We start from the raw sequence: 24,264 nt of genomic DNA, 5'->3' as shown, positions 1-24,264 counted from the left end.
AAGCCGAAAATTGATATATCTGCGCTTGAAGAAACTGAAGGTCAGGACAAGGCGGTTACGGCGTATCCCGCAACACCGGAGAAATGCGGCAAGGAGTCATATATGCGACGCCCCGTTATTCTACCCGGAAGAAATTATGATAAAATTCCGGAAATCTACGGATATGATCGAGTCAGAAGACTAGGGAAAGAATCCAAGGTTGTGATGATAATGTTCGCCCAGTAAGAGGTTCCGAGATGGATCATTTTCAGAGGAGTTCCAGTAAAATGCTGGCTCTATAAACGTACGATGTATGTTACGCATGCGGAAAAATGGGACACAGAGCGGACGTATGCCCGGATCAGAAGAACATCAAGTGCAGGGGATGCGGAAAGGAAAACCAACCGGATGACCACAGGTGCGAACCAGTATGCCAGAATTTCGCCGCGGCACACATCCTAAGGGACAGCAAATGCAAATTCATCTACCGTACGCCATGCAGTGTTAAGAAGCGGTGCTGGAGGAACACCATGCAGATTGAAAACAAAAACGATGGAGGCAAGAACAAGAATGGAGGCAAGAGGCGATCCTCAAAAACGGACCCGAATACAGTCAGAGATGATTCTTTCCCAAGACTTATGGAGGGAAGTTGAGGACACAACTCTAGGGGAACCGCAAGGGGAGGAGATCGATCCAGATGGAGAAGCAAGTCGAGAGACAAGAGTCAACCGGGGGAACAAGCAGCTCCAGTCGCCGACAACAAACCAAAGAAAAGACCGAGTACGGAGCCAACCCGAAGCAAATCAGCAACCCATAGAGAAGAGACAAGACGCCGGGAGAGAAGAGCATCAGCTTCGAAGAGGGTCGCAACCAGGTAAGGGGAATAGTCAGGATGAGAAAACGGATAGGTTAATGAGGCAAATTGAGGATATGCAAATATATTATAAAACCAAACCCAAATATAAGTAGGCTTAAAAAACACCAGAATCCAACTCGCGCACAACACAGACGCAGCAACCTACAGCAGTAGCAGGAATTGTAGCAGGAAGCCAGCCGGGATCTGATAATGACAAGGACATGAGACTTATACAACCACTGCCGGTAGAATGCAAATGCAATGACAAAGGGTCTTCGCAAGGCCTGGAAACTAGGTCACAAGATTGGAAAACGGCTTCATGAAACTAGAGTGTGAGATCACAAATTACGTAGATTTCATGAAACAGATGAATGCAATAATAAATGCGCAGATTGAGGAGCTCAATGAATGGATGTAAAAAGAGGCAGAAAATATTAGTCTAATACAGGTAGAGTTGGCAGCCAACAAAGGATGGCACCAAAAATCAGAGGAAACGATACTGCAGCTTCACGACGGACAGCACGAAGAATAATAAGGCAGTGGAATTGCCGAGGTTTTAGGAGAAAGAGGCCAGTGCTACAGCAGCAACTTAGACAATTAGAAAACCAAACTCTCACAGTAGTACTGCAGAAAACAGGGGGTGCTGCGAAATTGGCAGGATACCAAGCTATGCATAATAACAAAGGAGAAAAAACGAAGATTATAGAGCTGGTAAAAAGAAATGTGGTGCTATGGAGAACGAGATGGGATCCGGGAACAGAGAACACCTGTTCGTGGAGGTATTAGACAGGAGCATCACAGAGCTGGATATTTTCTTACTCAACGTCTGCAGCTCGGAAAAGCAGAAAAAGATCAGATTATGAGAATTAATAAAAAAGCTGAACTATATGCGGAGGGCAACAGCTACTGATAGTAGGTGACTTCAATGCGCATCAGGCATGGCGTTATAGCATACAATTTCCCAAAGGCAGGCGACTATGGGAAGATATTCAGGAGCAAGGCTCAATAACAACCCAGACAGCCCGACGAGGATAGGAGATAGTGTCAGCAAGGACACGTCTCCGGACCTCACACTTTCAAGGAACATAGAAGGTCTACAGTGGCACAACCTGGAATTAAATCTAGGCAACGACCATTATATCATAATTATTAACGTAGGAGGGATGAAAGCGCAAAATTCGAGAAAAGCAATATCAGTGAAGGGGAAAAGTTTAGGGACTGAGTAATCGCCAAGGAAGTTCACCCCAAAACAAAACCGAGGAGTGATGTAACAGGCTTAAACGAGACATCCAAAAGCACACAAAAAGTGTACAGGGGGAGGATGCTCTAGAGTTGGTAGACAGTTGGCTATTGCACATGTGGGAGGTCAAGCAGAGTCTCGAAAAAGGACTTAAGAAACAAAAAACGGAACCAGTGTCTTAGAAGGAGTATAGCGAAGCCTAACAAAGAAATAAAAGACCGCGCACAAAACCTATGCGAGCAAAACGTGGGAGACATGTGCAATGAAATATAAAACGAAGTGAGTATGGTTGTAAGACATGGATCATAATTCGACATCTGCTAGACACAGAGAAAATTAAAACTCAAACTTCCATTAAGTTGATAAAGGCTAGGCACCATCATGGACGCCGCGATAAGAACCGCATTAAAAACCTTAAAATCAAGTATATCGGAGAAGTAAGGAAAGATAAATGAGAAAACTACAACGGACACCCAAACCAGCGACTAGATGCAACCATAACGGTAGCTGAAGTGGTAGCAGAAATGCGTAGACTAAAGACGAAATCAGCCCCAGGGCTGGATGCTATAACAAACAAGATGCTAAGGAACTTGGACAATGCCTCAATATTGGAGCTAATTTCATGCAGAGATGCTGGGAAAGAGGGCAAATCCCAGAGCAAAGGAAATTTGCTGAGATAGTGGTAATACCCAAACCCGGAGAACCTTCACGTCGGAAATTCGAGAACACTATCACTCACATCATGTGCAGGTTAACTATTCGAACATGTGATTCAGAGAAGACTGACCAGATACATGGAGGAGAATGACCTGTGGTCCAGGGAGGTCATAGAGTTCAGGCAACTCTTTAGTATGCAAGATATTATGCTCAGGATTCACTATTACGTAGTAATATCAAGATGAAAAGATGGTAAAGTTATTGTACCATTGGACCTTAAGAAGGCATTTGACAGTGTAAAACACGATGCTATTCTACAGGGCCTCACGGAACGTAGGGAAAAGTTTGTATGCATATATAAGAAATTTTCTAACGGAGAGAAAAGCAAAAATAAGATATCAGGGGATATAATCTCAGATATTCGAACTGGGGAGCAAGGGCACGCCACAAGGAGTTTTGCTATCGCCCACACTTTGAGCCATGCGTGGACTCTCAGAAAAGCTAAGAAAAATAGATGAAATAAAGTTCAGCCTAAATGCGGATGACAACCATTCGGACAAACCAATGCAGCGATGCTGAAATTGAGCACAAATTGCAAGAGGCGGCAAACAACACTGTACAATATGAAAAACAGAGGGGCATAAAATGTTCTTCAGAAAAATCGGAGTGTTTTATATACAATAGGAAATACCTAAGGCAAAAGGAGCAAGCGGACGTAAATATAGAAAGGGAGAGACAAGCGGTCCCGAAAGCCGAGCAAATGGGGGGGGGGGGGGGGGGGGGGCTAGGAGAGAGAGAGAGAGAAAAAAAACTTTATTTGGTGCCCGGCAGGGTTTAACGCCATAGGGCCTAGGTCTCCCACGTGGGAACGTCGAGATCTTGTATTTTCGCCGCCACGAGTGCCTGCTGGACGGCCCATAGTTGGTCATTGAGATGACAAGGAGGTGAAAGAACAGGCACGTTCAACCTGACTGCAACGCCAGTATTGTGTGTCACTGGAGACAGGCAGTAATACCATCACGGCAGTTACAAAAGTACCAGGTACGCAATGACGTGCTGTAAAGCGAAACCCTTGTGATTCTGTTTGCGACTTCGGTCACAAATTCATTTAGACTCCATTTCAGTCTGTACCTGCTGCACGTATATACGCGGCATCCTTGGCTCTGTTGGTGTTGTGTGACTGCATCTACCCTCGCTTAGTGTTTACTGCTTGAGCATGGCACAGCTCCACTTCCGCCTAGCGAACCGGACATCGCGACGCTGGCGTTTGAGGAGAGCGATGTGGGCATTTTTGAAGCAGCTTTACGTCATATTCCTAACTCATTTCTATTTGGTATTTTACCCATGATTTCATAGCTACCAAAGAACAGCTATGAAATGAAGGACTAAGTAGATTTGACTACCCCAAGATATAGAGCAATTTTTTTCAGGTGCGAGGAGTTGTTTCAAAATCTAAGGAGATCTTTCCCTTAAATTAAGACATGAAATCACATCCGTTGGCATTTAATTCAAAGCTTTCGTTCATGGGATCCTGTCGTGAAGGTAATTAGGCAAGAAAGGCTTTCGAAACCTTAATATTGAAGTGTTTCAGCGCCCCGAAAGGGGTGAAAACAAAAAGAGAACTTTTGTTTATCTTAGAAAAATCGCTAAGAGTACCAAACAACCGGAAGACTAGTGGACTACTGAAGGTTCAGGACTCGCTGGGCACGTGGTAAGCAACTGAAGATTACAGTGATATCTAGCGCGGTCACGCCTCCAGCTGCTGACGCGGAAAGATAGGCTATAGTGTAACAGAGCCCTACTCACCATCTGAAGAATCCCCTAGGTTCGACAAGTAGAGGAGCCTGGAAATGATTTCGTATTGCAGCTACAACTGGGATTATAAAGGCTTTCGCCCTAATAAGAATCAACCTTCCTGGGCTCTTGATGGTCAACGTAGACCCACTATACCTGTGCTACGCGGACAGGTTCATACGGCTTGCTTAAAGCGTGGCTTTTTGTCTGATTGTCGCCTGCGCTATAGCGTCATACCGGGCCTAAACGTACAGCTTAAGCGTCCCTCTCGTTTAGTTCTCGTTTTTAAGGCGGAAGCCTTTAATGAATGGCTCATGCTGTCGTGGACAAAGTGTGTCCCGCTTTTGCGGCGTTCTTATTGGCCGAGGCGGGATGCGTCGCTGCCATCTCCAATGCCACACTTGAACGCGCGCCAGGGAACGCTACGCGACAGGAGCGATGGTGTACCGTCCAAACACACTTGCCAGAGAAAGTGTGACAGATACTGCGCCTTTCCTTTCCTGCAAACCAATTATAATTATATGCAGCACTGCAACGAGCGCCGACAAGAGGCGAACGATGAGAGGCAAATTATAGGCAAATTCGTCTTTCTTCTGTTAAAAGACATCTAAGAGACTCTCTAATTTATTTTTAGCTTACACCCAGCAAGAGGAAGCAGAAGGATACTGTCAATAACAAATATGGTTCCATTATTAAAAAAACCATACTTACCGAGCTGGTCTTGTAATCACTTCTGGTCCTGTGTGTCCTGGGTTCTAAGATGACTGTTTTGTAAAGCTAAGAAGAAAAATTTGGTTCCCGTCTGGATTCGAAGCGTGATATTATTTTAAACAACACAACTGGGGCGAACAAAGAAATACGTCCCTGTAACGGCACGATATTGTGACTCGTCGGATACTTTTCGAGTTTGGATGTATGTAAGGCGTCGTCTCATCAGAAATAATTCACTTCCTTTCGCGGCAAAACTATCACTGAGAGCTGTGGCGTGAGAGACCCCTCCAAGGGCTGTAGCCGAAAACTATGAAAACGAAACAAACCAGTATTCACTACTCGCCATTCGTGCGTAGGAGAAAGCAAAGTTGTGATTTGAATAGTCTCTTGGTAACCGTAGGGGTTTTGCGTATAATGTTTAAATATGTCATCATCATCATCAGCTTGACTATGCCTCTCCCATGTTCCTCCGAATAACCCGGTCCTGGGCTAGCTGCCTCCACTTGCGAACCTCTTAACATCATCCGCCCACCTAACTTTCTGCCGCCCCTGCTACGCTTTCCCGCTTTCCCTCCATTGGAATCCAGTTTGTTACCCTAAGCGACCATCGGTTATCCTCTCTTCGCAATACATGTCTGGCCCATGCCCATTTCTTCTTCTTAAGTTCCAGTAGAATGTCAGTAACTTGAGTTATTTGTCTGACCTACTCTGCACTTCTCCTAGCTCCTAATGTTATCCATACAATTTTACGATCCATAGCCCTCTGCGTTGACCTCAACTTAAGTAGAACCATCTTCGTTAGCCTGCACGTTTTAACCCATAGGTTAGTACAGGTAAGATGCAACCGTTGTATACCTTCCTCTTGAGCGATACGGCAAGCTGCAAGTCACAACCTATGAGTGCTTGTCAAATGCTCTCCAACCCAATCTTATTCTCCTTGGATCTGCGGATACTACCTGGCCTAAGTAGGTTTATTCGCCTACTACTTCCAGTACTGCGCTATTTAACGTAAACTGCTGTTCATTCTCGAGGCAGTTAAGTATTACCTTATTCCTCTGCATATTTATTTTCAAGCCTATCTTTCTACTTTTCCCGCCTAGGTCATCAGTCACACTCTGCAGTTCATCCCCTGAGTTACTTAGCAAGGAAATGTTATCTAGAAATTGCATATATAAAAATAGATATAGTAGAAATATTAGGCATGGTTGATTTTGCCATAGGCTCTGAAACAAGTAACATTGATACATATATACGTTTTCGACATATATACGGTCATTAAGACTATGTCGTGGAAAAATGAGAGCCACCTAAATAGCTGATATTGCAGAACCCTCCCGTTTCGAGCGTCAACGTTTTTCTTTCGGAAAAAACCAGTTTTGAATTCTATCCATTGAGCCCAGAAAGAGGGTAGATAGCGAACCGAGAAAATTGCGTACCACGTGGGAATATTTATTGTGCTGGTATTTAAGAAGGAAACTAGATCTTAAATATTACCCTTGGCCAAGAAAACAAGCCTGCCTACACGAAACGCCGTCTTTTGCATAGATATGACGTAGGTAAGGGATAAGGCCTCTGGGGGCTCTGCCGCGTCGGAGTCCGTGCGATAAACCCGAAGCCTCTCGTAATCTGAAGCACTCAAGAAGACGGGGAATCCCGCTGAGCTATCAGTCCCTCACCTTGCTCTCAGAGGTATATCAATGTCTGGGTCGAGAGTCCCTGTTAGTTCTTTCAATACCTTCCGATGCCATGGGGGGTCACTGTCAAGTTGCCTCTTCTGTTTGCTATGACTGGTGAGTTTTCTCTTTAAAATCTGAATATAGCGGTTTTAGCGCTCAAATAAACATCTACGTAAATATAATATAATGTACGGTACTAACGCCTAAATAAAGTTAAAGAATAGTTCGTTCTCACCGAAATGTATTTTCTCGATGCCATTTCCTCAATTACGTCATGCCCTTACTGACTTGTGCTTTTTATGTGTAAAAGCAAATACTAGGACAAACCTTTGTTTACTACGCTGGTTTGCTCTTAGGAATTTATGTTTGTAGATCTATTATTTTATTTTTAGTGTAGTTGAGCTACCACAGTAGGAATAATATTATCTTAATAAAATCCTTCCGAGGAAAAAAACTATAAAATTTACATTTGACCGAATATTTCAAGTGAAGTTATATGCCTCATTATTTAAAAGGTATGCTGCCGACTCCTTCAAGGTCGCTCAAAAATGTTGTCCTAGATATAATATTTCGGCTGAAACTTCACAAGGTGCTCATCCATTAGAATGTAGGAAAGTCATGTCTCTTGTAAGAGCTGCCTACTCCGACATTGAAATAAATATTTCACTGTTCGCACAAATAACAGAAATATGGTGGAAGTGATAGGTGAATATTTCTGCTAAGGACAAGTGTAGTAATGGCAAATCTGGACCACAAAACGAAATTAACTACATTAATATGAACAGAACGTAGTCCATTTGGCAGGTACGCGAAGATTATGACTGTAGCAGCTTTTCTCGGGCACTGTTGTGGGAGCTCGAAAAAGGCGAGCTCCCACAACAGTGGAAGACGGCAAGCATTATTTTAATACCGAAACCAGGGAAGCCTCCTCAACTGGCAAATTTACGACCAATTTCCTTAACTTTATGCGTGGGGAAATTGATGGAGCACGTCGTCCAGACCAGACTGATGAGTTTCATGGAGCAGGGTGATCTGTGGCCATATGAGATGGTCGGGTTCCGTCCTCACTTGTGTATGCAGGACGTCATGCTCCACATCAAACATGACATAATAGACTCAAAGTCTAAAGATGCGAGAGGAATTTTGGGGCTCGACCTCACGAAGGCTTTCGACAACGTAAAACATGAGGCGGTCCTGGAAGGGCTGAACAAGATTAATGTAGGTACCAGGACATATCGGTACATCAGGGACTTTCTGACGGGTAGAACGGCCTGCATGAAGTTCCAGACGCTGGAATCCCCCGCAATAGACCTAGGGAGTAAGGGCACGCACAGGGATCAGTGCTGTCCCCCCTACTCTTCAACGTGGCTATTAGGAAACTCCCCGAACAATTGGCAAAGCTCTAAGGAATAAAATTTAGTATATATGCGGATGATATCACCCTTGGGTCAACCGGGGAAGTGATTCGTGCGTCGAAAACCTGCTCCAAGCCGCCACCAACATTATAGTCTATTACGCGGCAGAGAGAGAGGCCTAGCGTGCTCGCCGCAGAAATCATAATTGTTTATATACAATCCGAAGCACTTAAGGTGCAAGGCACCGTCGGAGATCAAAATTAAAGTGGCGGGTAACGAGGTACCAATAGTCGAGCAAATCAGAATCTTGGGCTTGATTCTCCAGTCACACGGACATAATGGCGAGACCATCAAGAGGCTGGAGAATCACGCGATGCAGACCCTGAGCCTAATTAGGCGGGTGGCCAACAGAGGCCGAGGGTTAAAGGAAAAATTGATGAAACTGATACAGGCCTACGTCTTCAGCCGAGTGAGCTACGCAACGCCGTATCTAGATTTGAAAGCGGCGGAAAAAGAAAAATTGAGTCTCTAATGAGAAAATGTGTAAAAAGAGCGCTGGGACTGCCCATATGCACATCCACAGAGAAAGTGATGGCTCTAGGGGTACACAACACATGGGCAGAACTGGCGGAAGCGGTGTGAACCTCTCAAATTGAGAGACTTAGCACCACGAAGACAGGAAGAGTCATTTTGACGAAAGTTGGAATAAATATGGATAGGGGTCCTACGTTCAAGGTGGAGGTAGCTACAGAAGTCAGACAAAATTTGGTGATTCCCCCGCTGCCAAAAAACATGCACCCGGAATATAACAAAGACAGGAGGAAAAAAACGAGCCGAAGCATTAGAAATTAGATTCGGCGAAATTAGATTCGGCGGGAGGTGGTGGCAGTTTCACGGTGGCAACGGTCGCCAGCGGCCGGGGCAATCCTGTGACAGCTGCCACTGTGCGCTGGCGGAGCATAGATATAGCCGAGGAAACTGCGATCGCGTTAGATTGCGTCGGAACGGAAGCGAAGTTTGTCATCAGTGACAGCAAAACTGCCATACAAAATTTTAGCAAGGGCAGGATTTCGTCCTTAGCAGCCAGAATCCTAGGCCAGAAAAAGTTGGATAGGAAAATTCAAATAATTTGGACTCCTGCGCACGAAGCCGTCCCCGGCAACGAGGCGGCCCACAAGCTGGCTCGAGATCTCTACCGCCGAGCCGCTACAGGGCCACTTGATGACCGAGAAAGCTGAGAGCGCTTGCTAAAATATGGGGAGATCACACAGCACTACAGATTGGATCGTAGACTGGTACCCCCACCAGACCCGAAATTAAACAGCAGACAAGCAGTGGCGTGGAGGCGACTGTAAACTTATACATATCCGCACCCGGTTATGGCGAACCACATGTTCCCTGAGGCTAGGAGTGACAAGTGCAATCTTTGTGGGGCGAGAGGGACCCTCGACCACATAATTTGAGAATGCCCGCATTCTCCCAGGAGGACGAACAATATAGGCTATAGAGACACCTGGGAGACCCTGCTGCGCAGCTCGGACCCTGAGCTCCAGCTCCTACTCGTCCAACTGGCTGAAGAGGCTGCTGGGACCCAAGACCTCCCGGCCTGCCTCTGAGGCGGCGGCACCCGCCCCTTGACCTGCGTGTCGGGGGGTGGGTAGATCACCTTATCTGTTGGACATTAAAATTTAGTCCATCCATTTCGGGCAGTGCGAAATCATCACGGCAGGCATGGTGGACTAGATGGACACTATTGTATATGGTAACTTGGTAGCTAAAAATGATTTGCAATGCTGCATCCATGATCGTGTGACTTTGCCGCCATCATGAATCTGAGAGCTACGTAGAAACTCACGAGGAACGATTGATTGATTTATAGGAAGGGAAAAGGCGCGGTAACTGTCTCACTTGTTTTCTGTGGACACGTCAAACCGCGCCGTAAGGGAAGGGGAGGAGGTGGGAGTGAAGGGGGAAAGAGAGAAAGAGAACCCGTAGTGGAGGGCTACGGAATAATTTCGACCACCTGGGGATCTTTAGCGTGCGCTTACATCGCACAGCACACGGACGCCTCTTCGTTACGCCTCCATCGAAACGCAGCCGCCGAGGTCGGGTTCGAACCCGGGTACTCCGGCACAGTAGTCGGGCGTCTTACCACTGCACCACCCCGGCGGGGTGAAAATCACGAGGAAACGGCAATGTGTATTAATATTGTTGCGAAGAGGAAGATCGGCAGTGGCGCGAGAGGAGCCCTCGCGCCAGGCTAGACATCAAATCATTGTTCATCCTGTCGCCATGTTGTGCCGTCTTCTTTCCTTGTCACCACGTAACATTTTGGTTTGAGGTGCGGCGTACGTCATCCCCATCCTCACCTTGGAGCATCGACGCCATCTGTAATTCCGGACCATCGACCGAGAGTCCTGGAACATCGCCGAAGAGCTTCGCCCCAGCCCTTCCTGCCCAGATCCGACCATGTACCGCCGCCCAGCCCCCAGCCCGGATCTGAAGACAAGGAGAACCGACAGACCAACCAGAAACGAGACGAAAGACGCGAAGGACCCAAAGGAACCGGACATGTACACGCAACCCCTCCCAGCCGCCCGACGCGACCTCGAGCCATCGGTCCCATGGACTCTGGTGACGGATGGTTGTACAGCTCCAGGGGAGGCGGATCACCCAAGCATAATCGTGTTCATAGTCATTGTGGTGGCAAAAACATCATTCTCTTCTATCTTTTCTTGAACATCTACACCATCACGTCACTATCGACATCAACGAAATGACCGGGATGATCGCTCGGGGGCCCCGGGAAGTGTTGCGAAGAAGATCGGCCGTGGCGCGAGAGGAGCCGTCGCGCTAGGCAAGATATAAAATCATTGTTCATCCTGTCACCATGTTGTGCCGTCTTCGTTGCTTGCCACCACGTAACAATATATTAAAAGCTAGCGCTCTTAACATTTACGAAGACCCTAATCTTTGGTATATTAGTGCATGAGTCTGAATTGTTTTTGTTATCGTTAAGACTTTCCTCTCAAATGCAAAATTTCCCAGCAGGGTATTGGTATCGTGGACTTCGCTTTCTATTTCAGTAAAATTTAAATCTTATGTGGCGATAAAGCTAAATCACTACCCCTGTTTATGTTTAAGTTTATTATGACTGTGTAAATGAAATGATATCTGTGGTCTTGAAGACCGCGTTGCTTACAGCCAAATTCCAAAATTATCTTTTTCAGCAAATGTGTGTATTGTTTAACAAAAAGTTACATAAAGGGAAACGAAACTTGCTCCTCATGTAAATTCTACATTTTCACTGTAGATTGATGCTTTGTAGAACACTGAAAATGTATTTGGTCCTGGAATGTGCGCATGTATTAGGTTGTGCGTGATGAAAACTGTAGTTTAAGTAGAAATGTGCTCTTTGCTGCATGCGGATACGACCGGAACACACGAATTGTTAAGCGCTTTTGGCGGGGCACATGGTTGCTTCCTTGAGTTGTTGGTAGCAAAAGTGTTACGGGAATACAGAGACTAAGAGTGAAGTCTTCAAAAATCAGGTATTAGGGGAAATTTACCGGGGAATAGCAACGTGTAACTTAAACTGACAATAGTAAAATGCAGGTCACAACACCAAACTTATTGAAGGGTTGCGTCTGTTGAATTGTTGCCCGAGCATATCAAACACTGCGATAAGAACATTTGTATTACTACCTTTATCTCCAGAATTTAAGGCGTTTATAATTGTTATTCTTTTTATGCGACGAAAATTATCATGCCGCTACTCTCATTGCGATGCATTGCCTACACTGAAGAAGTCTGCCAAGCTTTTGAAGGACAGCTTTTGAATCAAGAAAAACGTTTATTTTAGTAAGACGCAGATACGCAGTAAAAACCCGGCTTGCTCGATGCACCTACCATGTATAGTGTAGATATGAAGTGCTGCTAAAATGCAGCGCTTCAAACCCGAAAAAGATGTCTGCAAAGGTGTCAGGTAAAGAAGATAACGATGTCGGCAAAGGTGTCAGTTAAAGAAGATAACCAATGGTGCCATGCGTTGGCTTCGCGAAGGTAATAGGAATGGGAGAGTTGCGTTTACGTTGTTGAACCAGAGCAGCTTACGTCTATACAGTTTTTTTTACGCAAACTATATTGTGACTTAAATCGCCTGGAACCTTCATGTTGACCAGGGGCCCTATTCTATACATGCATGGCCGCTTTTTCGGCACTGTATTGCTTTTTTGATTCGTTCTCAGAATAGCCACGTGTTTCAAATTTGGGGCGCGAAATATTCATATGGGAAATGCTTTTCTAAGGTGACGTCTAAATGACGTGGCCTTGGAAACGAATGTTTAGCAAAGGTATTCTTGCGGCCTGAAAAGCCACAATAATTAGTTTGGGGATATAATAACGCCGGCGCGCAATTAGCAGAAGCAGAGACGATGGTCGGCAGTGAACTCCTTTATTATCCAGAAGCGCGATTATATATACCCTCGCGTACTGTGAGGGTTCTAAAGGGAAGAGGGAACCTGAGACAGCAACGCGGTCCACAACAAAAACAAGGTATGCGCTAAGCTGGCTTACTGGCCCAAACGAATACAGCATTCCCTCTTTTCCCTTTTAAAAATGAAACCGTAGTACAGATTTTCTTGTTGTGGTCGATCGCCTTAGAGTGGGCTGCAGGGGATAAGCAGTACCGACCGTGACATCTGGACGTTCCGTTGTAGCTCATGCTGGAACCAGGCTGGACCTATCATTAGCTTACTGAGTCGTCTACTGGGGCAACAGAGTGGTGATACCGCGGGAAGCTCAGGGAAGGAGGTTGCAGCTGCTGCATGAAACGCACCAGGGTTCCTGAGCTATGAAATCGGTAGCTCGGTCACTGTTTTTGTGGCCGTTGCTAAACAAAGGCATTGAGGACATGACAGCGCAGTGCCGAAACTGAGTGGGAAAACCTGCCCATGCCTACAGCAGCCCCACCAGTGAGTTGTCCGAAAATAGCAGAATAGTGGTCTCGAATCCACGTCGATTTTGCAAGCACGCTAGCCGGCAAGATGATGCTAATAGTGGTGGATGCCCACACAAAGTGGATAGAAGCAGTGCCTATGACTTACACGAATACAGCTTGTATAATCAGCAGCTTAAGGAGCATGTTTTGTTGGTTCGGCGTAGTTAGGAAGTTGATGGTTTGTACTTCTGATAGTTTCTGAAGTTTCTCGGTTCCCCAACGAAGTGCAGAATGAGATGCAGCCGGTTCAGCAAAGTTAGACGAGATAGACACAATTTATTTACATATTTACTAGTCGGGATCCAGATCGAGGATCAGGATCGATTTTCAATATGAGAATCAAGATGTCTGAAGACTTCCAAGAGCTTCAGTTTAAGGCTTCCGATTTGAGAGGGAAAATTTGGCTGTATTGTAACCAACCAATCACATCCGTTGTATAAAACCCTTCCACGATAAGGCGGTGCCTTCACACCCTCTCAGGTCCTCCCACCAAGCGGCTGGTCCATTAATGTAACGTCACTCCTTGGACTGGCAAGCTCTTCGGAGCCGGCGAAGGAGATCCATGCTCCTCCGCTGTCAGCCTTGCGTGAACTTGGGCGTTCAAATGGCCGCGTCTCGGCAGACTGTCGATTTATGGGCCGCCGGCCCCACGGTCCTATCGCCCACTTCTTTATACGCCGCCGCCGTTTTCCTACGCAGCGGTGGTGGTGATGGTGTGGTCCGCGAGCAGTCTTTCCCGATGAGGTGGCGGCGGTCTCGTTGCTGCAAAGAGGGCGCCGGCCGCTTCCGGACCGCAAGAAGGGGGGTGCGCAGGCGGCGTCTGGACCTCAAAGAAACGGGCCATCGTCCGGGAACACGTACGCGCGACGAGAACCCTTTTTCGAACGGGATGCCGGCGAGTACACACGCCCACACACTCTGTCCTGCAGCAACAGGCCGCTTTTCCCATAACTCAGTCGGTTTGGCGTCAACTGTCCAAATTCCTGACCAGTCGAACCCAACAGGCGTGATACACACAATTGCTTCCGATAATGGCACGCAATTCACAAGTCGGGAGTTCGCCGCATTTGTAGCAAGAAATAATATTCCGCACCTACGTACAGCGCCTTTCCACCCACAATCGCATTGAGAAGCAGAGCGAGCTGTTCGGACCATGGAGGACGGATTGTGGAAAAGGGGAGTGGAGCACCTAGAGGATAACCTGATGGGGTTGTTGTTCAACTACAGGTGCCCCCCCCCCCCCCCTTGGCTAAGGAAGGTCACCTGCCGAGATGCATCGCGGATATCAGCTGCGCTCCCGTCTCGACACATGTCTGCCACCCAGAGCTCTATTTCCATCGACAGGAGCTGACGACTGAACCATCTCGCCAGGCAGCAGCGTGTACATCTGGAATTACGGTTCCGGCCAAAAATGGGTCCCTCGTCTCGTAAAATCCACTTCGCGTGCGAGGGTGATAGCAGTGGACACGCCAACGGGAGCCGTGCGGCACCACGTCGATCAAGTCTACCATAGTCGGGAGTCTACGACAGAAGCGGCATCTGGTGAGGCCACTGCATGCACTCGGACTGACAGCGGTCATGACAGTGTTATTAGTGCAGGTCAGTCACCTTTAAATACACCCACAACCACGGAATTGGGGCCAGAGGAAAGGAGGTCTGCAATCCAAGATGAAGTACGTGACACTACCGAACAATGAGTCTTTGGCAGTCAGCTTCTGCAATCCCTGGATGGTCCCTGTAGCTTCATCCAGGGCTTCCATTGCAAGCAAGTGCACTGGTGGCTTACCCTCGGTCACCGGTCTGCAAGTTGGCGCTGGCAGCCTGCTTAGGGCATCTGCTGTCAGTAGCTGTTTCCCTGGCACGTACTGCAGTTTGTAGTGGTATCCACCTAAGAACAATGCCCCCCATTGAATACGCTCGGCCGCCATCAATGGCGTCTGGCGGACAGGCCTGAGCAGTCCCAGCAGTGGTCGATGGTCGATCACCAGGGTAAATTCCCGGCCTAGAAGGTAGTCACGAAAATGAGAAACGCCAAATATGAGGGCTAACGCTTCTCGCTCCAGCGGCGAGTAGTTGCGCTTGACATTTGTTAGTATCCTGCACAAACATTCAAGTTGTCTGTGCTCATTTCCCTCCGTATGAAAAGCTCTGCGCCCAAGCCCTAAAGAGAGGCGTCGCATTCAAGTTTCAGCTCCTTGTTAGGATCAAAATGCACAAGAATTTGTGCATTCTTCAGGGATTATTTAGCTCGCTCGAACGCCGATTGCTGCGGCTGCAGCCATTCCAACAGATTCTTTTTTCCAAGAGCTGATACAACGGGCTGACCACAGTCGACATATTTGGCGAAAACCATGAGGACAACAAGGAACTAACTCAATTCGCTCACTTTACTTGAGAGCGGGGCTTGCATGATGGAGTCTACATTCTTTATCATCGAGTGTAAGCCTTGTCGATCGATACGATGCCCCGGGTAAGTGACTGAGGACTGCCGGAACTTGCAACTGTCGAACGTGAGTGACACGAAGTTCTCTAAATCGTTCCAAAACTTTCTTGAGGCGCACTTCCTTGTTGCATTTGCCTTCTGATGCTAATACGTCGTCAAGGTAGGCTTGAACGCCTGGTAGCCCGTCGATAACTGTGCCTATCTTACTTTGAAAGATAGCCCGTGCAGAACCTATACAGAACTGAAGTCGGTTGTAGTGTTAATGACACATATTCTACGTGACGCTTCGTCTAGGTGCTCCAAGTTGTACGCATCTTTCTTATCCCGGGTGCTGAAGTATTCTTCTCGATTTAAGTTTCAGGATATGACTTCAATAACTTGGAGTGGATAATCATCATCATCATCATCATCATCAGCCTGATTATACCCACTGCAGGGCGAAGGCCTCTCCTATATTTCTCCACTTAACCCAGTTCTGTGCTAGCTGCATCCACTTGACCTCTACGAACTTCTTAATCTCATCCGCCCACCTAACTTGCTGCCGCCCCCGGCTACGCTTTCCTTCCATTGGAATCCAGTTTGTTACCCTCAGCGACCATCGGTTATCCTCTCTTCGCACTACATGTCCTGCCCATGTCCATTTCTTCTTCTTAATTTCTACTAGAATGTCGGTAACTTGAGTTATTTCTCTGACCCACTCTGCACGCTTTCTATCTCTTAATGTTACCCCTACCCTTTTTTGTTCCATAGCCCACTGGGTTGTCCTCAACTTAAGTAAAACTCTCTTGGTTAGCCTCCACGTTTCAGCCCCATAGGTGAGTACAGGCAAGATGCAACTGTTGTATACTTTCCTCTTGAGCGATACCGGTAAGCTGCTAGTTATAATCTGCGAGTGCTTGCCAAATGCGCTCCATCCCAATCTTATTCTTCTTGTTATTTCCTTTTCATGGTCCGGATCTGCGGTTACTACCTGTCCTAAGTAGACATATTCGCCTACTACTTCCAGTATTTCGCTACCTAATGTAAACTGCTGTTCCTTCCCGAGGCTGTTGAACATTACCTTAGTCTTCTGCATATTGATTTTCAAGCCTACCTTTCTACTCTTCCTGTCTGGGTCATCAATCATTATTTGCAGTTCATCCCCCGAGTTGCTTAGCAATAGCAAGGAGTGGATAATGCTCCATATCATAGGCAAAGGTTAATCATGACTTTAGAATTCCCGCATATTCTGGCAGCGCCGTCCGTCTTCTGAACAACTATGATTGGCGTCGCCCATTCTGAACGTTGCACAGGTGATAAGGCTAACCGATCAATTTCACGAGATAACTTATCGTGGAGGGCGTAAAAAAGTGATCTGGCTAAAACATAATTTTGGTGTCACCAGGCTGGCTGGCAGTTGTTTGATGAGCCCCTGGTCTACCGAAAAGACGTCGCCATACTCAGCGAGCAGTGTGTTCACCATGTGATCACCTGGCTTGACTCCCGTTGTAGGATCTGGCGCAGTCAGGTCCCCAAATTGAGACACCCTTCTTGTCGTGTGCCGCAATGAAATTGCGGCCGCTAAGACTTGGTCTTGCACAGTTGAACACAGTACGTGGGCAGATTACGGACATATCTTTGTTGTGTCCCGCGTAATATGACAACTTCACCCATGGTGATCTTAAACGCGGCCACTGCGCGCGATGTCGGTCGTACACTTACCTTGATATGGCGCACACTGGGACTCGTGTCCACTTCCATGGCCAGTTCTGAATCTCCTAACAAAAACTTGCGGCGTACTGGCTGTTCAAAGCTGTTTTTCTTCCCGGAAATTAGCATCCAGATGTGCGCCCCATCCAGGTTCTCGTAGTCTGACGCAGTTTCAACTGTAAGTGCCTTCACAGCATTTTCATCAGTTGACACTCTGCCTGCCTCATTTTCTTGCCAGATGAGCGCTTCGTCTACAGCGGAGACATCGTGCATTAATCCAACGCAGGCATTGTCATCGTATTTCGTGCTTCCACATCGTCCGCATTCGGGCCACGCGCTGCTGCCATGGTTATCACGCATCGATAAGCGATGACTAAGTGCATTCGGCGGTTCGGCACTCGTCTTTTGCATCGTTGTCAGTCGTCTCTGCTGCAGTTGGCATTGCTTCTGCCTCCTCTGGCGTTAAATCTTTTTTTTTTTTTGTCAGGAATTGTTCCGTATATTAGTTGAACGTACGCCACAAAAAATTCTGTCCCTCAGCAGTCGGCTCAGTGTATTTTCAAAGTTACAGTTGTCTGCAATGCACCGTATTTCGACCAGGAATGCGTACACTGACTCTCCTTCTTGTTAGCAACGGGTGAAAATTTATAGCTCACTGCTATCTCCTATCTTGTGGCGCTTCGGTTCGTAGTAGTCATTTAATGATGTGACTGATTCGTCATAAGTAGGGGCTTCGGCGTCAGAGGTGCGACTCGTCTCGCTAGCACTTGTACCGTCTGCATGCTGAGTGCTGCCACTTGCAGTGCTCGTTGTCTTTTTGGATCAGTGATGGCATGGGTTTCACAGTAAGCTTCTACCCTAACAAGGTACGCTTTCCACTTACCTGTTGTGTCGTCGAAGGTTCGAAGCTGGTGGCTGGTCATGGCTCTCGTCGGTCCTCCACACTGCGGCAAGCCGTCTGGTTCAACCTTTACCGCATGGGTGGTTTCCGGGCTTGTTGCCACTGTAGCAAATCCGGCGCGCAGTGAGCCGCAGCAAAGACGGGGGTCGACAGTGGACTCCTTTATATTATATATACCGTCGCGAGGGTATATTATATATACCCTCACGAACTACGCGGGATTTAGAAGGGGAGAAAGAGCGTTAGTATTTGAAACGCGGTCCAAAACAAAAAGATTGTGCGCGCTCAGCTGGCTTGCTGGCCCAAAAGAATACGACCGTGAAAAAAGAAGGTATATACGGGAAGGAAGAACTTGTGCTAGTATTATAAATTGGGTGAAATGTCCTAGTAGAATTTATGTCGTTTGTTCCTTTTCGAAAGGTTCTTTAAACTCTTCCTGTTATGTAATTCGGCGTAGGGAAGACCAGGAGGCCTACTTGAAGGTGATGATGGTAGAGCATATATTTACAGCATGACATATATATACAGAGAGTAAAACTGGAAGCTGAAATGAATTTGCAAAAGACAACTGTAAGGCCCGTCCTCTGTTCGGCCTCAGCGGTTGTTTGGTTGTCTGTGTAAGTTTCTATGCCAGACCCTTGTGTATGTGTTGATGTATATCTGTACTTGTTTTTTAGGGGTATTTCTCAGCTGTGTGGCCTAGTGTTGAACTGCGTGTCGCGTTCTAGTTTCTAGAAGGAGAGCATTCGCTCCAAAACGCGAGCTCTTCCTTCCGACCCCCCCCCCCCCCCGAGTTTTTTTCCCTCCCTTTGCTATTGGAGATGGGAGAAGCGCCCATTTTGCCTCATCTCGGACCTCATTAGCGCGGTCTCCCGCTGTGCCGTCGCACGAGCGGGAGCGACCGGAGGCCATAAAACCCGCGAAGGGGGGTCAGGCTTTCGTCGCACTGCACTGCGATGTGTAGCGCGCATCTGGTGCGCTTTGCAAAGGTTGCCGAGGAAACAGTTTGCAGTAAATGTGCTTTTATTTTTTTTTTTTACTGGTGGAAAGGGGCATGCTCTCGGCTCATCTCAGGAGCGCGGGACTGCGCCCGAGTGGTCTTTTGCTGGAGCTACTCCTTAGGATAGGACGCTCGCGCTGGCGAGCGCTGGGAGTAGTGGTTGCTTTGGAGCTGGGGCAAGAGGCGCCAGCTCGACTGTGGGGACGCGCGGTTCCTTGTCGTTCTGCTTTAGCGGTCGGCGCGGTCGGCGCGGCCAGTTGCCGTTCGTCTCTGATTGTTGCTCCCTTGGGGAAGCACATCCGGCTTGACTCTTGTGTCATCATCTTGTATATAGTCTGTATAAAGTTCTCCGGTTCATTAATAAGCTGCTCCACCAAGCGTCATGTATCTCGTAATGCCATTAAGGCTATGCGCAAAAAAAAAGACAACACAAAAAGCAGAGGCAACGACAGGACGAGCGCAATCCTCGTATCTCGGACGGATCAACTGCTCTTCGACATAGCTGGTTAGAGCCTAAGCAGAACAGCGACGTTACATGCCTACGCATGGCGCCCCAGCTCAGACTGGACTGAACTCTCTAGAATCACGTCCCGTTTTATACCTTCACAAAACAAATAGGGGCGGTCATTTTCAGAGACCAGCCCCACACATCAACTGTCCAATAAGGAAATATGCTAGATGGGCATAGCCCCGTGGGTTGGCCTTAGCCTCTAACCCAGGGCCCCACTAGCAATATAAATTACAACAAACAAAGCACAGCGAAACTCTTTCCCCGGTGAGGGTGTGAAACCCTCTCCTCTCGGGAGACTTTCTTCCCACTTGTCTCCCGCACACCGCCGCCCCATCCACGCTGCCGCTGCTGGCTAAATCCTTTCCACAGTGCATTGCCCCGCGCCACCCGTGTTTACCACTACGAGCAACGACATGGAAAGGGAAATATCACCCAGCCGCCATGCTGAATGCCTGGCGCCGGATTAAAGGGGAGTTTCTGGCTTCCCCGCTCTGAGAACAATGTCCGACTCGAATCCTGAGTGCTTCTTCGAGCGCTCTTTGTCGCATCTGCAGACAGGATAAACGAGACTGCCTTTCGCACTGCTAAGTCGCAGTGTAAAAAAAAAGGCTTAAAGGTCATATTGGGTGCTCGCTACCTGCAAGTACGAAGGGTGCCATACATGCGAGCACCTGGCAGCACGTTCCGCTGCGCATATCCTCATGAATGACCTTCGGGCTAAAACGCTCCCGCAAATCCAGCGCCGACGATCCGGTCGGCTCTCCCCACACGCGGCACACTTGTAGAAGGGGAACCGCGTCTACAATACGAGAAGCAGACCGGCGGGTGGCGGCGCCATGTAGAGACGCACACCTGCAAGTAATTATCCTCTGGCGCGGCCCTACAGTCCTTCTTACAGTCAAGCGGGCTTCCTGAAATCTGATTGGCGGACGTTGCGTAGAGGCAATACGTCAAGCATACACATTATACGGTGATGTTAAAACGACGTTTCGTGACGTAAAGGATGTGCTGCCATTGCAGTAAATGGTGGAAATTTGCCGCCACGTATGGCACCATATTGAGATGAGCGCAAAAATCATGGCGAATTTGACGTGTACTATACGCGATGCGCAAAACGCCGCCTGTCGCCAAAGTCACAAAGCATAGGCGGGCTCGGCCGAGCGCTGTTCATGTCAGCGTCTATGCGCGCGCGTCGAGTTTTCGTCTTTGGTTGCGGTTTAACAGATATAACGTCGCTGTCAACCTTTAGCAATGTCCAGGAAGGATTGCTGCGTAGTTGGTTTTTCGAACACACATAAAACCTTGCCAAGAACACGTTTGTATAAGTTTCCAGTGATGCTTCACGAGAACGACGGCGGCCGTGAATCGCGGCTATTCGACGCAGAAAGCAAGCAATCGCACCGAATGACATTTGTTCAGGTTAATGTCATTTTTTTCGACGCGCTGTAACACGGTCAAAGCTAATGTCATTTTCAAACTATAGTAACTGTGATTGATATGCAAATATTGAAGTGCCTTCAATATGCTCCGAAGATGACAGCGCTGTAAACGAAAGCAGCCTTTAAATTGACATTCATGTCTTGCATGCCTTGTAACCAACCTCTTGATTAGGACTGTCATTTACGATGTCAGCGGCTGTGTCGGCGGCGTTTCTTTACGAAAGGGTGTACGAAGCTACGGACCTCTGCGCTCGACTGCGAAACGCGTACGAGTTTAAACAACGTACTCTTTCCGCACTAAAGCAAGTGTCGAGAGCAACACGTAAAATAGGCAGTATCTTGTGTCTGACGGCGCTTTTATAGGACCTTCAAGTATCGCCCTACGGTGCAGCCCCGTTGACTCCCGTACGTTTTCGCCAGAAAAATGCTCGAGCTTAGCCTCATCAAGAAAGCATACGACAAATTCGTAGCGCTTGCCATATCGGATGCTGCGAGCTTACCGCAACGACGCTGCCCGCGAAGGCGGCCGACGACGGCGCTCTGGCCGTGTGCTAGGCCCTAGTCGTCGCCAGGCTGAAACGCTTAAATGGTTTCAAATAAAAGCCGTAGCTGGAAGGGCTTTGGAATAGCAAATTTACCGTTCATAAAACGGTCTTACTATCAGTTAATTTGTCTCACAAATTGTCTTACAGTAAACGGAAGGTATAACCTCGGCGACGCCTTAGCGGCGGAGCGAACGAAATCGGATGAGCTGCGTCTCCCCGGCGGCAGCTGCTAAAAGCAGAAATTTGCTTGTATCGCTTTTATCACTTCTTCCAAAACCTCGTTACATAACAGCGATCTTCAGTAAAGATAATTTTTTTTATTCCTTCCTCAAATTAAGCGCGTATTATTTAAGATGAACAGAGCTTGCTTTTCTGAAGGTGGCGAATGAAATCCGCCGTGTCGGCGACTCGGCGTCGACGGACCGCGGGAGCCGGAGCGACCTGTTCCACCTGCACTGAGTGCGGTGGCTACGGGTGTGCTGCCAGCAATGGGTGCCAGTTTTTTCCTTTTTTCTTTTTTTTTTTACGATGCTATTTGGCATATTTCACATAGATGACTAGCTGAAAAATTATAGGAGCACAGTAATATTTATTACAGGTGGCACTTTTGTAGTTTATTTTGGGTGTATCTTCTCACAGTCTCTAGTGTCGACCTAACACATTTCTTCGTTGATCGCATCTGGATGAGTACCTCAAACTCATTCGATACCTAATGTCCTTTTCATCGAATGTCATATTTTGTCGAGTAGCAGCAAACAAATATCATTTTTAACGAGCGTCATTCGATGAAAAAGGCATTATATTTCCCGTGGGGCAGGCCTGAGTGATAACTACGTTTTCAGTGTTTTCTGCTTGTCGTTGCACCTTCCGTGAACACTTCTTGTTTAAACTTGGTCGCCGCCGCTAGCCGGGAAGATACAATACGCATTAGATTTGTGAAACGCTTATCCAGACAATCTTTAGCGTGCATTGACATCGCACAGCACACGGTTGCATTTTGCGTTTCGCCTCCACCTAAGCGCGGGCGGCGCGGTCGACTCTGGTCCCGATAACTCGGTCCTCCTCAGTAGCCTCAGCAACTGCAGCGGGTTATTGAACAGATATTTGCCAATATGCGTTTTGAAACTTGCCATGCAATTACTTTCAAGGCCAGAGCAGGTGTTCCTGTTGGCTGGCAAGGTTACGAAAACATAACATGGCACTGCACTTGCTATACAGACTAAGGGCTCTAGAGCTTTTTATAAGCACGCTGCAATTCTGCAGTTGGGCGCGCGGGTGATACAAAGGAAATGAAGATGATAAAATAGGGTATAAAGTTTAAATCTAATATGCTCTTGGCTAACCTGTGATGCAGCTTTTCAGGTATTGCCTCTGCTGATACCTCACTCCCCCATGAAATTATCTACCCGCTCTGCCTTTTCGACGACGGAATATGTGAAATCCATGCTGTACAGGCAGTGGTAAAGCGCAAGCATGAAAAATCTGAACTCTTGTTATAGGAGCCCAATACGCGCTATTTTCCTGATGCTCAGAATGCTGGTTTGCAACCTCTCTTGGCTTTTCCTGTGGTCGCACCGGTACGAAACCGCTCACAGTTTCGACGACGCTGCCTAGGCTACTGTAGCAATATATTGCATGTAAACGAAGCAAGCGTGTACCATTAAACAAAGAAAGAACATTGGTTCATAGGTCAAGGAATGAACGAATTAACGTGGCGTTGTAATGAAAGCGGGACACTGAAAATGAGCTCCACTTCGTACGCAACCTTGTTCACGCTCGTCTGCAGCAGACACTGATGCATACGGAGCCGATGTAGTTCCAGACGGCCGTGATATCGAACACATGTACACTATTATAAAGTGCGATCCCCTTGCACACACTGTCACCGCGGAAGTGCCCGCGAGACGCGCACAAACGGCAGATCGCACGCGCGCACCGCGACCACGCTTGCTGCATAAGGCCCGCCTCCGGTTCCGACGGCCGCCGCTACGCGGCTTTCAGTGGCGCCCCTATAGCCGCTGCGCATGGCGTATAGGGGGCTGTTAGCTCACCGCAGTTTGGTAAACATTTACTCTGCGCGAGGAAGTAAGCTCAGGCATGTTGTTTTAATTGCAGATACCATTGAAATGACAATGACTTCATAAGGGTGCCTTGCAGCTACGCGACATTTTAGAAGATTAAAATTGAAAACGGAATTTTATTTCCGCATGAAGGCCTCGCTGCACCCCTCCCTCCCCCCACCCCCCTTGGAAACTCCGGACAGCTGGCGACGGAGTAAAATGAATTTGATTTATAAAGAGAAAGGAGATAGAATGCACATAAAATCCTACACGCCGATTACCAGAACATATGTTATATACAGGTTGGCGATGCAGGCGGTGAAATTAAAAGTGCAAACATGGGTAGAAAGTAACAAGATACTCGGAAAACAGAGTTCCTACTGAAAATATCCCGGGATAGAAAAGTAGA

The 24,264-nt window shown here is 47.5% G+C and overlaps 1 protein-coding gene across 1 annotated transcript in view; it reads left to right on the top strand.

Annotated features, from left to right (window-relative positions):
* Positions 1-6,949: 6,949 nt before the first annotated feature.
* Positions 6,950-24,264, top strand: part of LOC146177781 (kunitz-type serine protease inhibitor 6-like) — a 52,299-nt gene continuing 34,984 nt past the window's right edge. The window contains exon 1 of the mRNA XM_084580582.1: positions 6,950-7,027. Within this exon, the coding sequence (XP_084436708.1) occupies positions 6,979-7,027 (49 nt within the window). The 5' untranslated portion in view covers positions 6,950-6,978. The remainder of the gene's footprint in view (positions 7,028-24,264) is intronic.

This window comes from Amblyomma maculatum, chromosome 10 (genome assembly GCF_055883805.1).
Source record: "Amblyomma maculatum isolate TAMU_Amacu chromosome 10, ASM5588380v1, whole genome shotgun sequence".
NCBI lineage: Eukaryota > Metazoa > Arthropoda > Arachnida > Ixodida > Ixodidae > Amblyomma > Amblyomma maculatum.
Note: the sequence above shows the minus strand (reverse complement) of the source record. Positions and strands in the feature narration are given on the sequence as shown.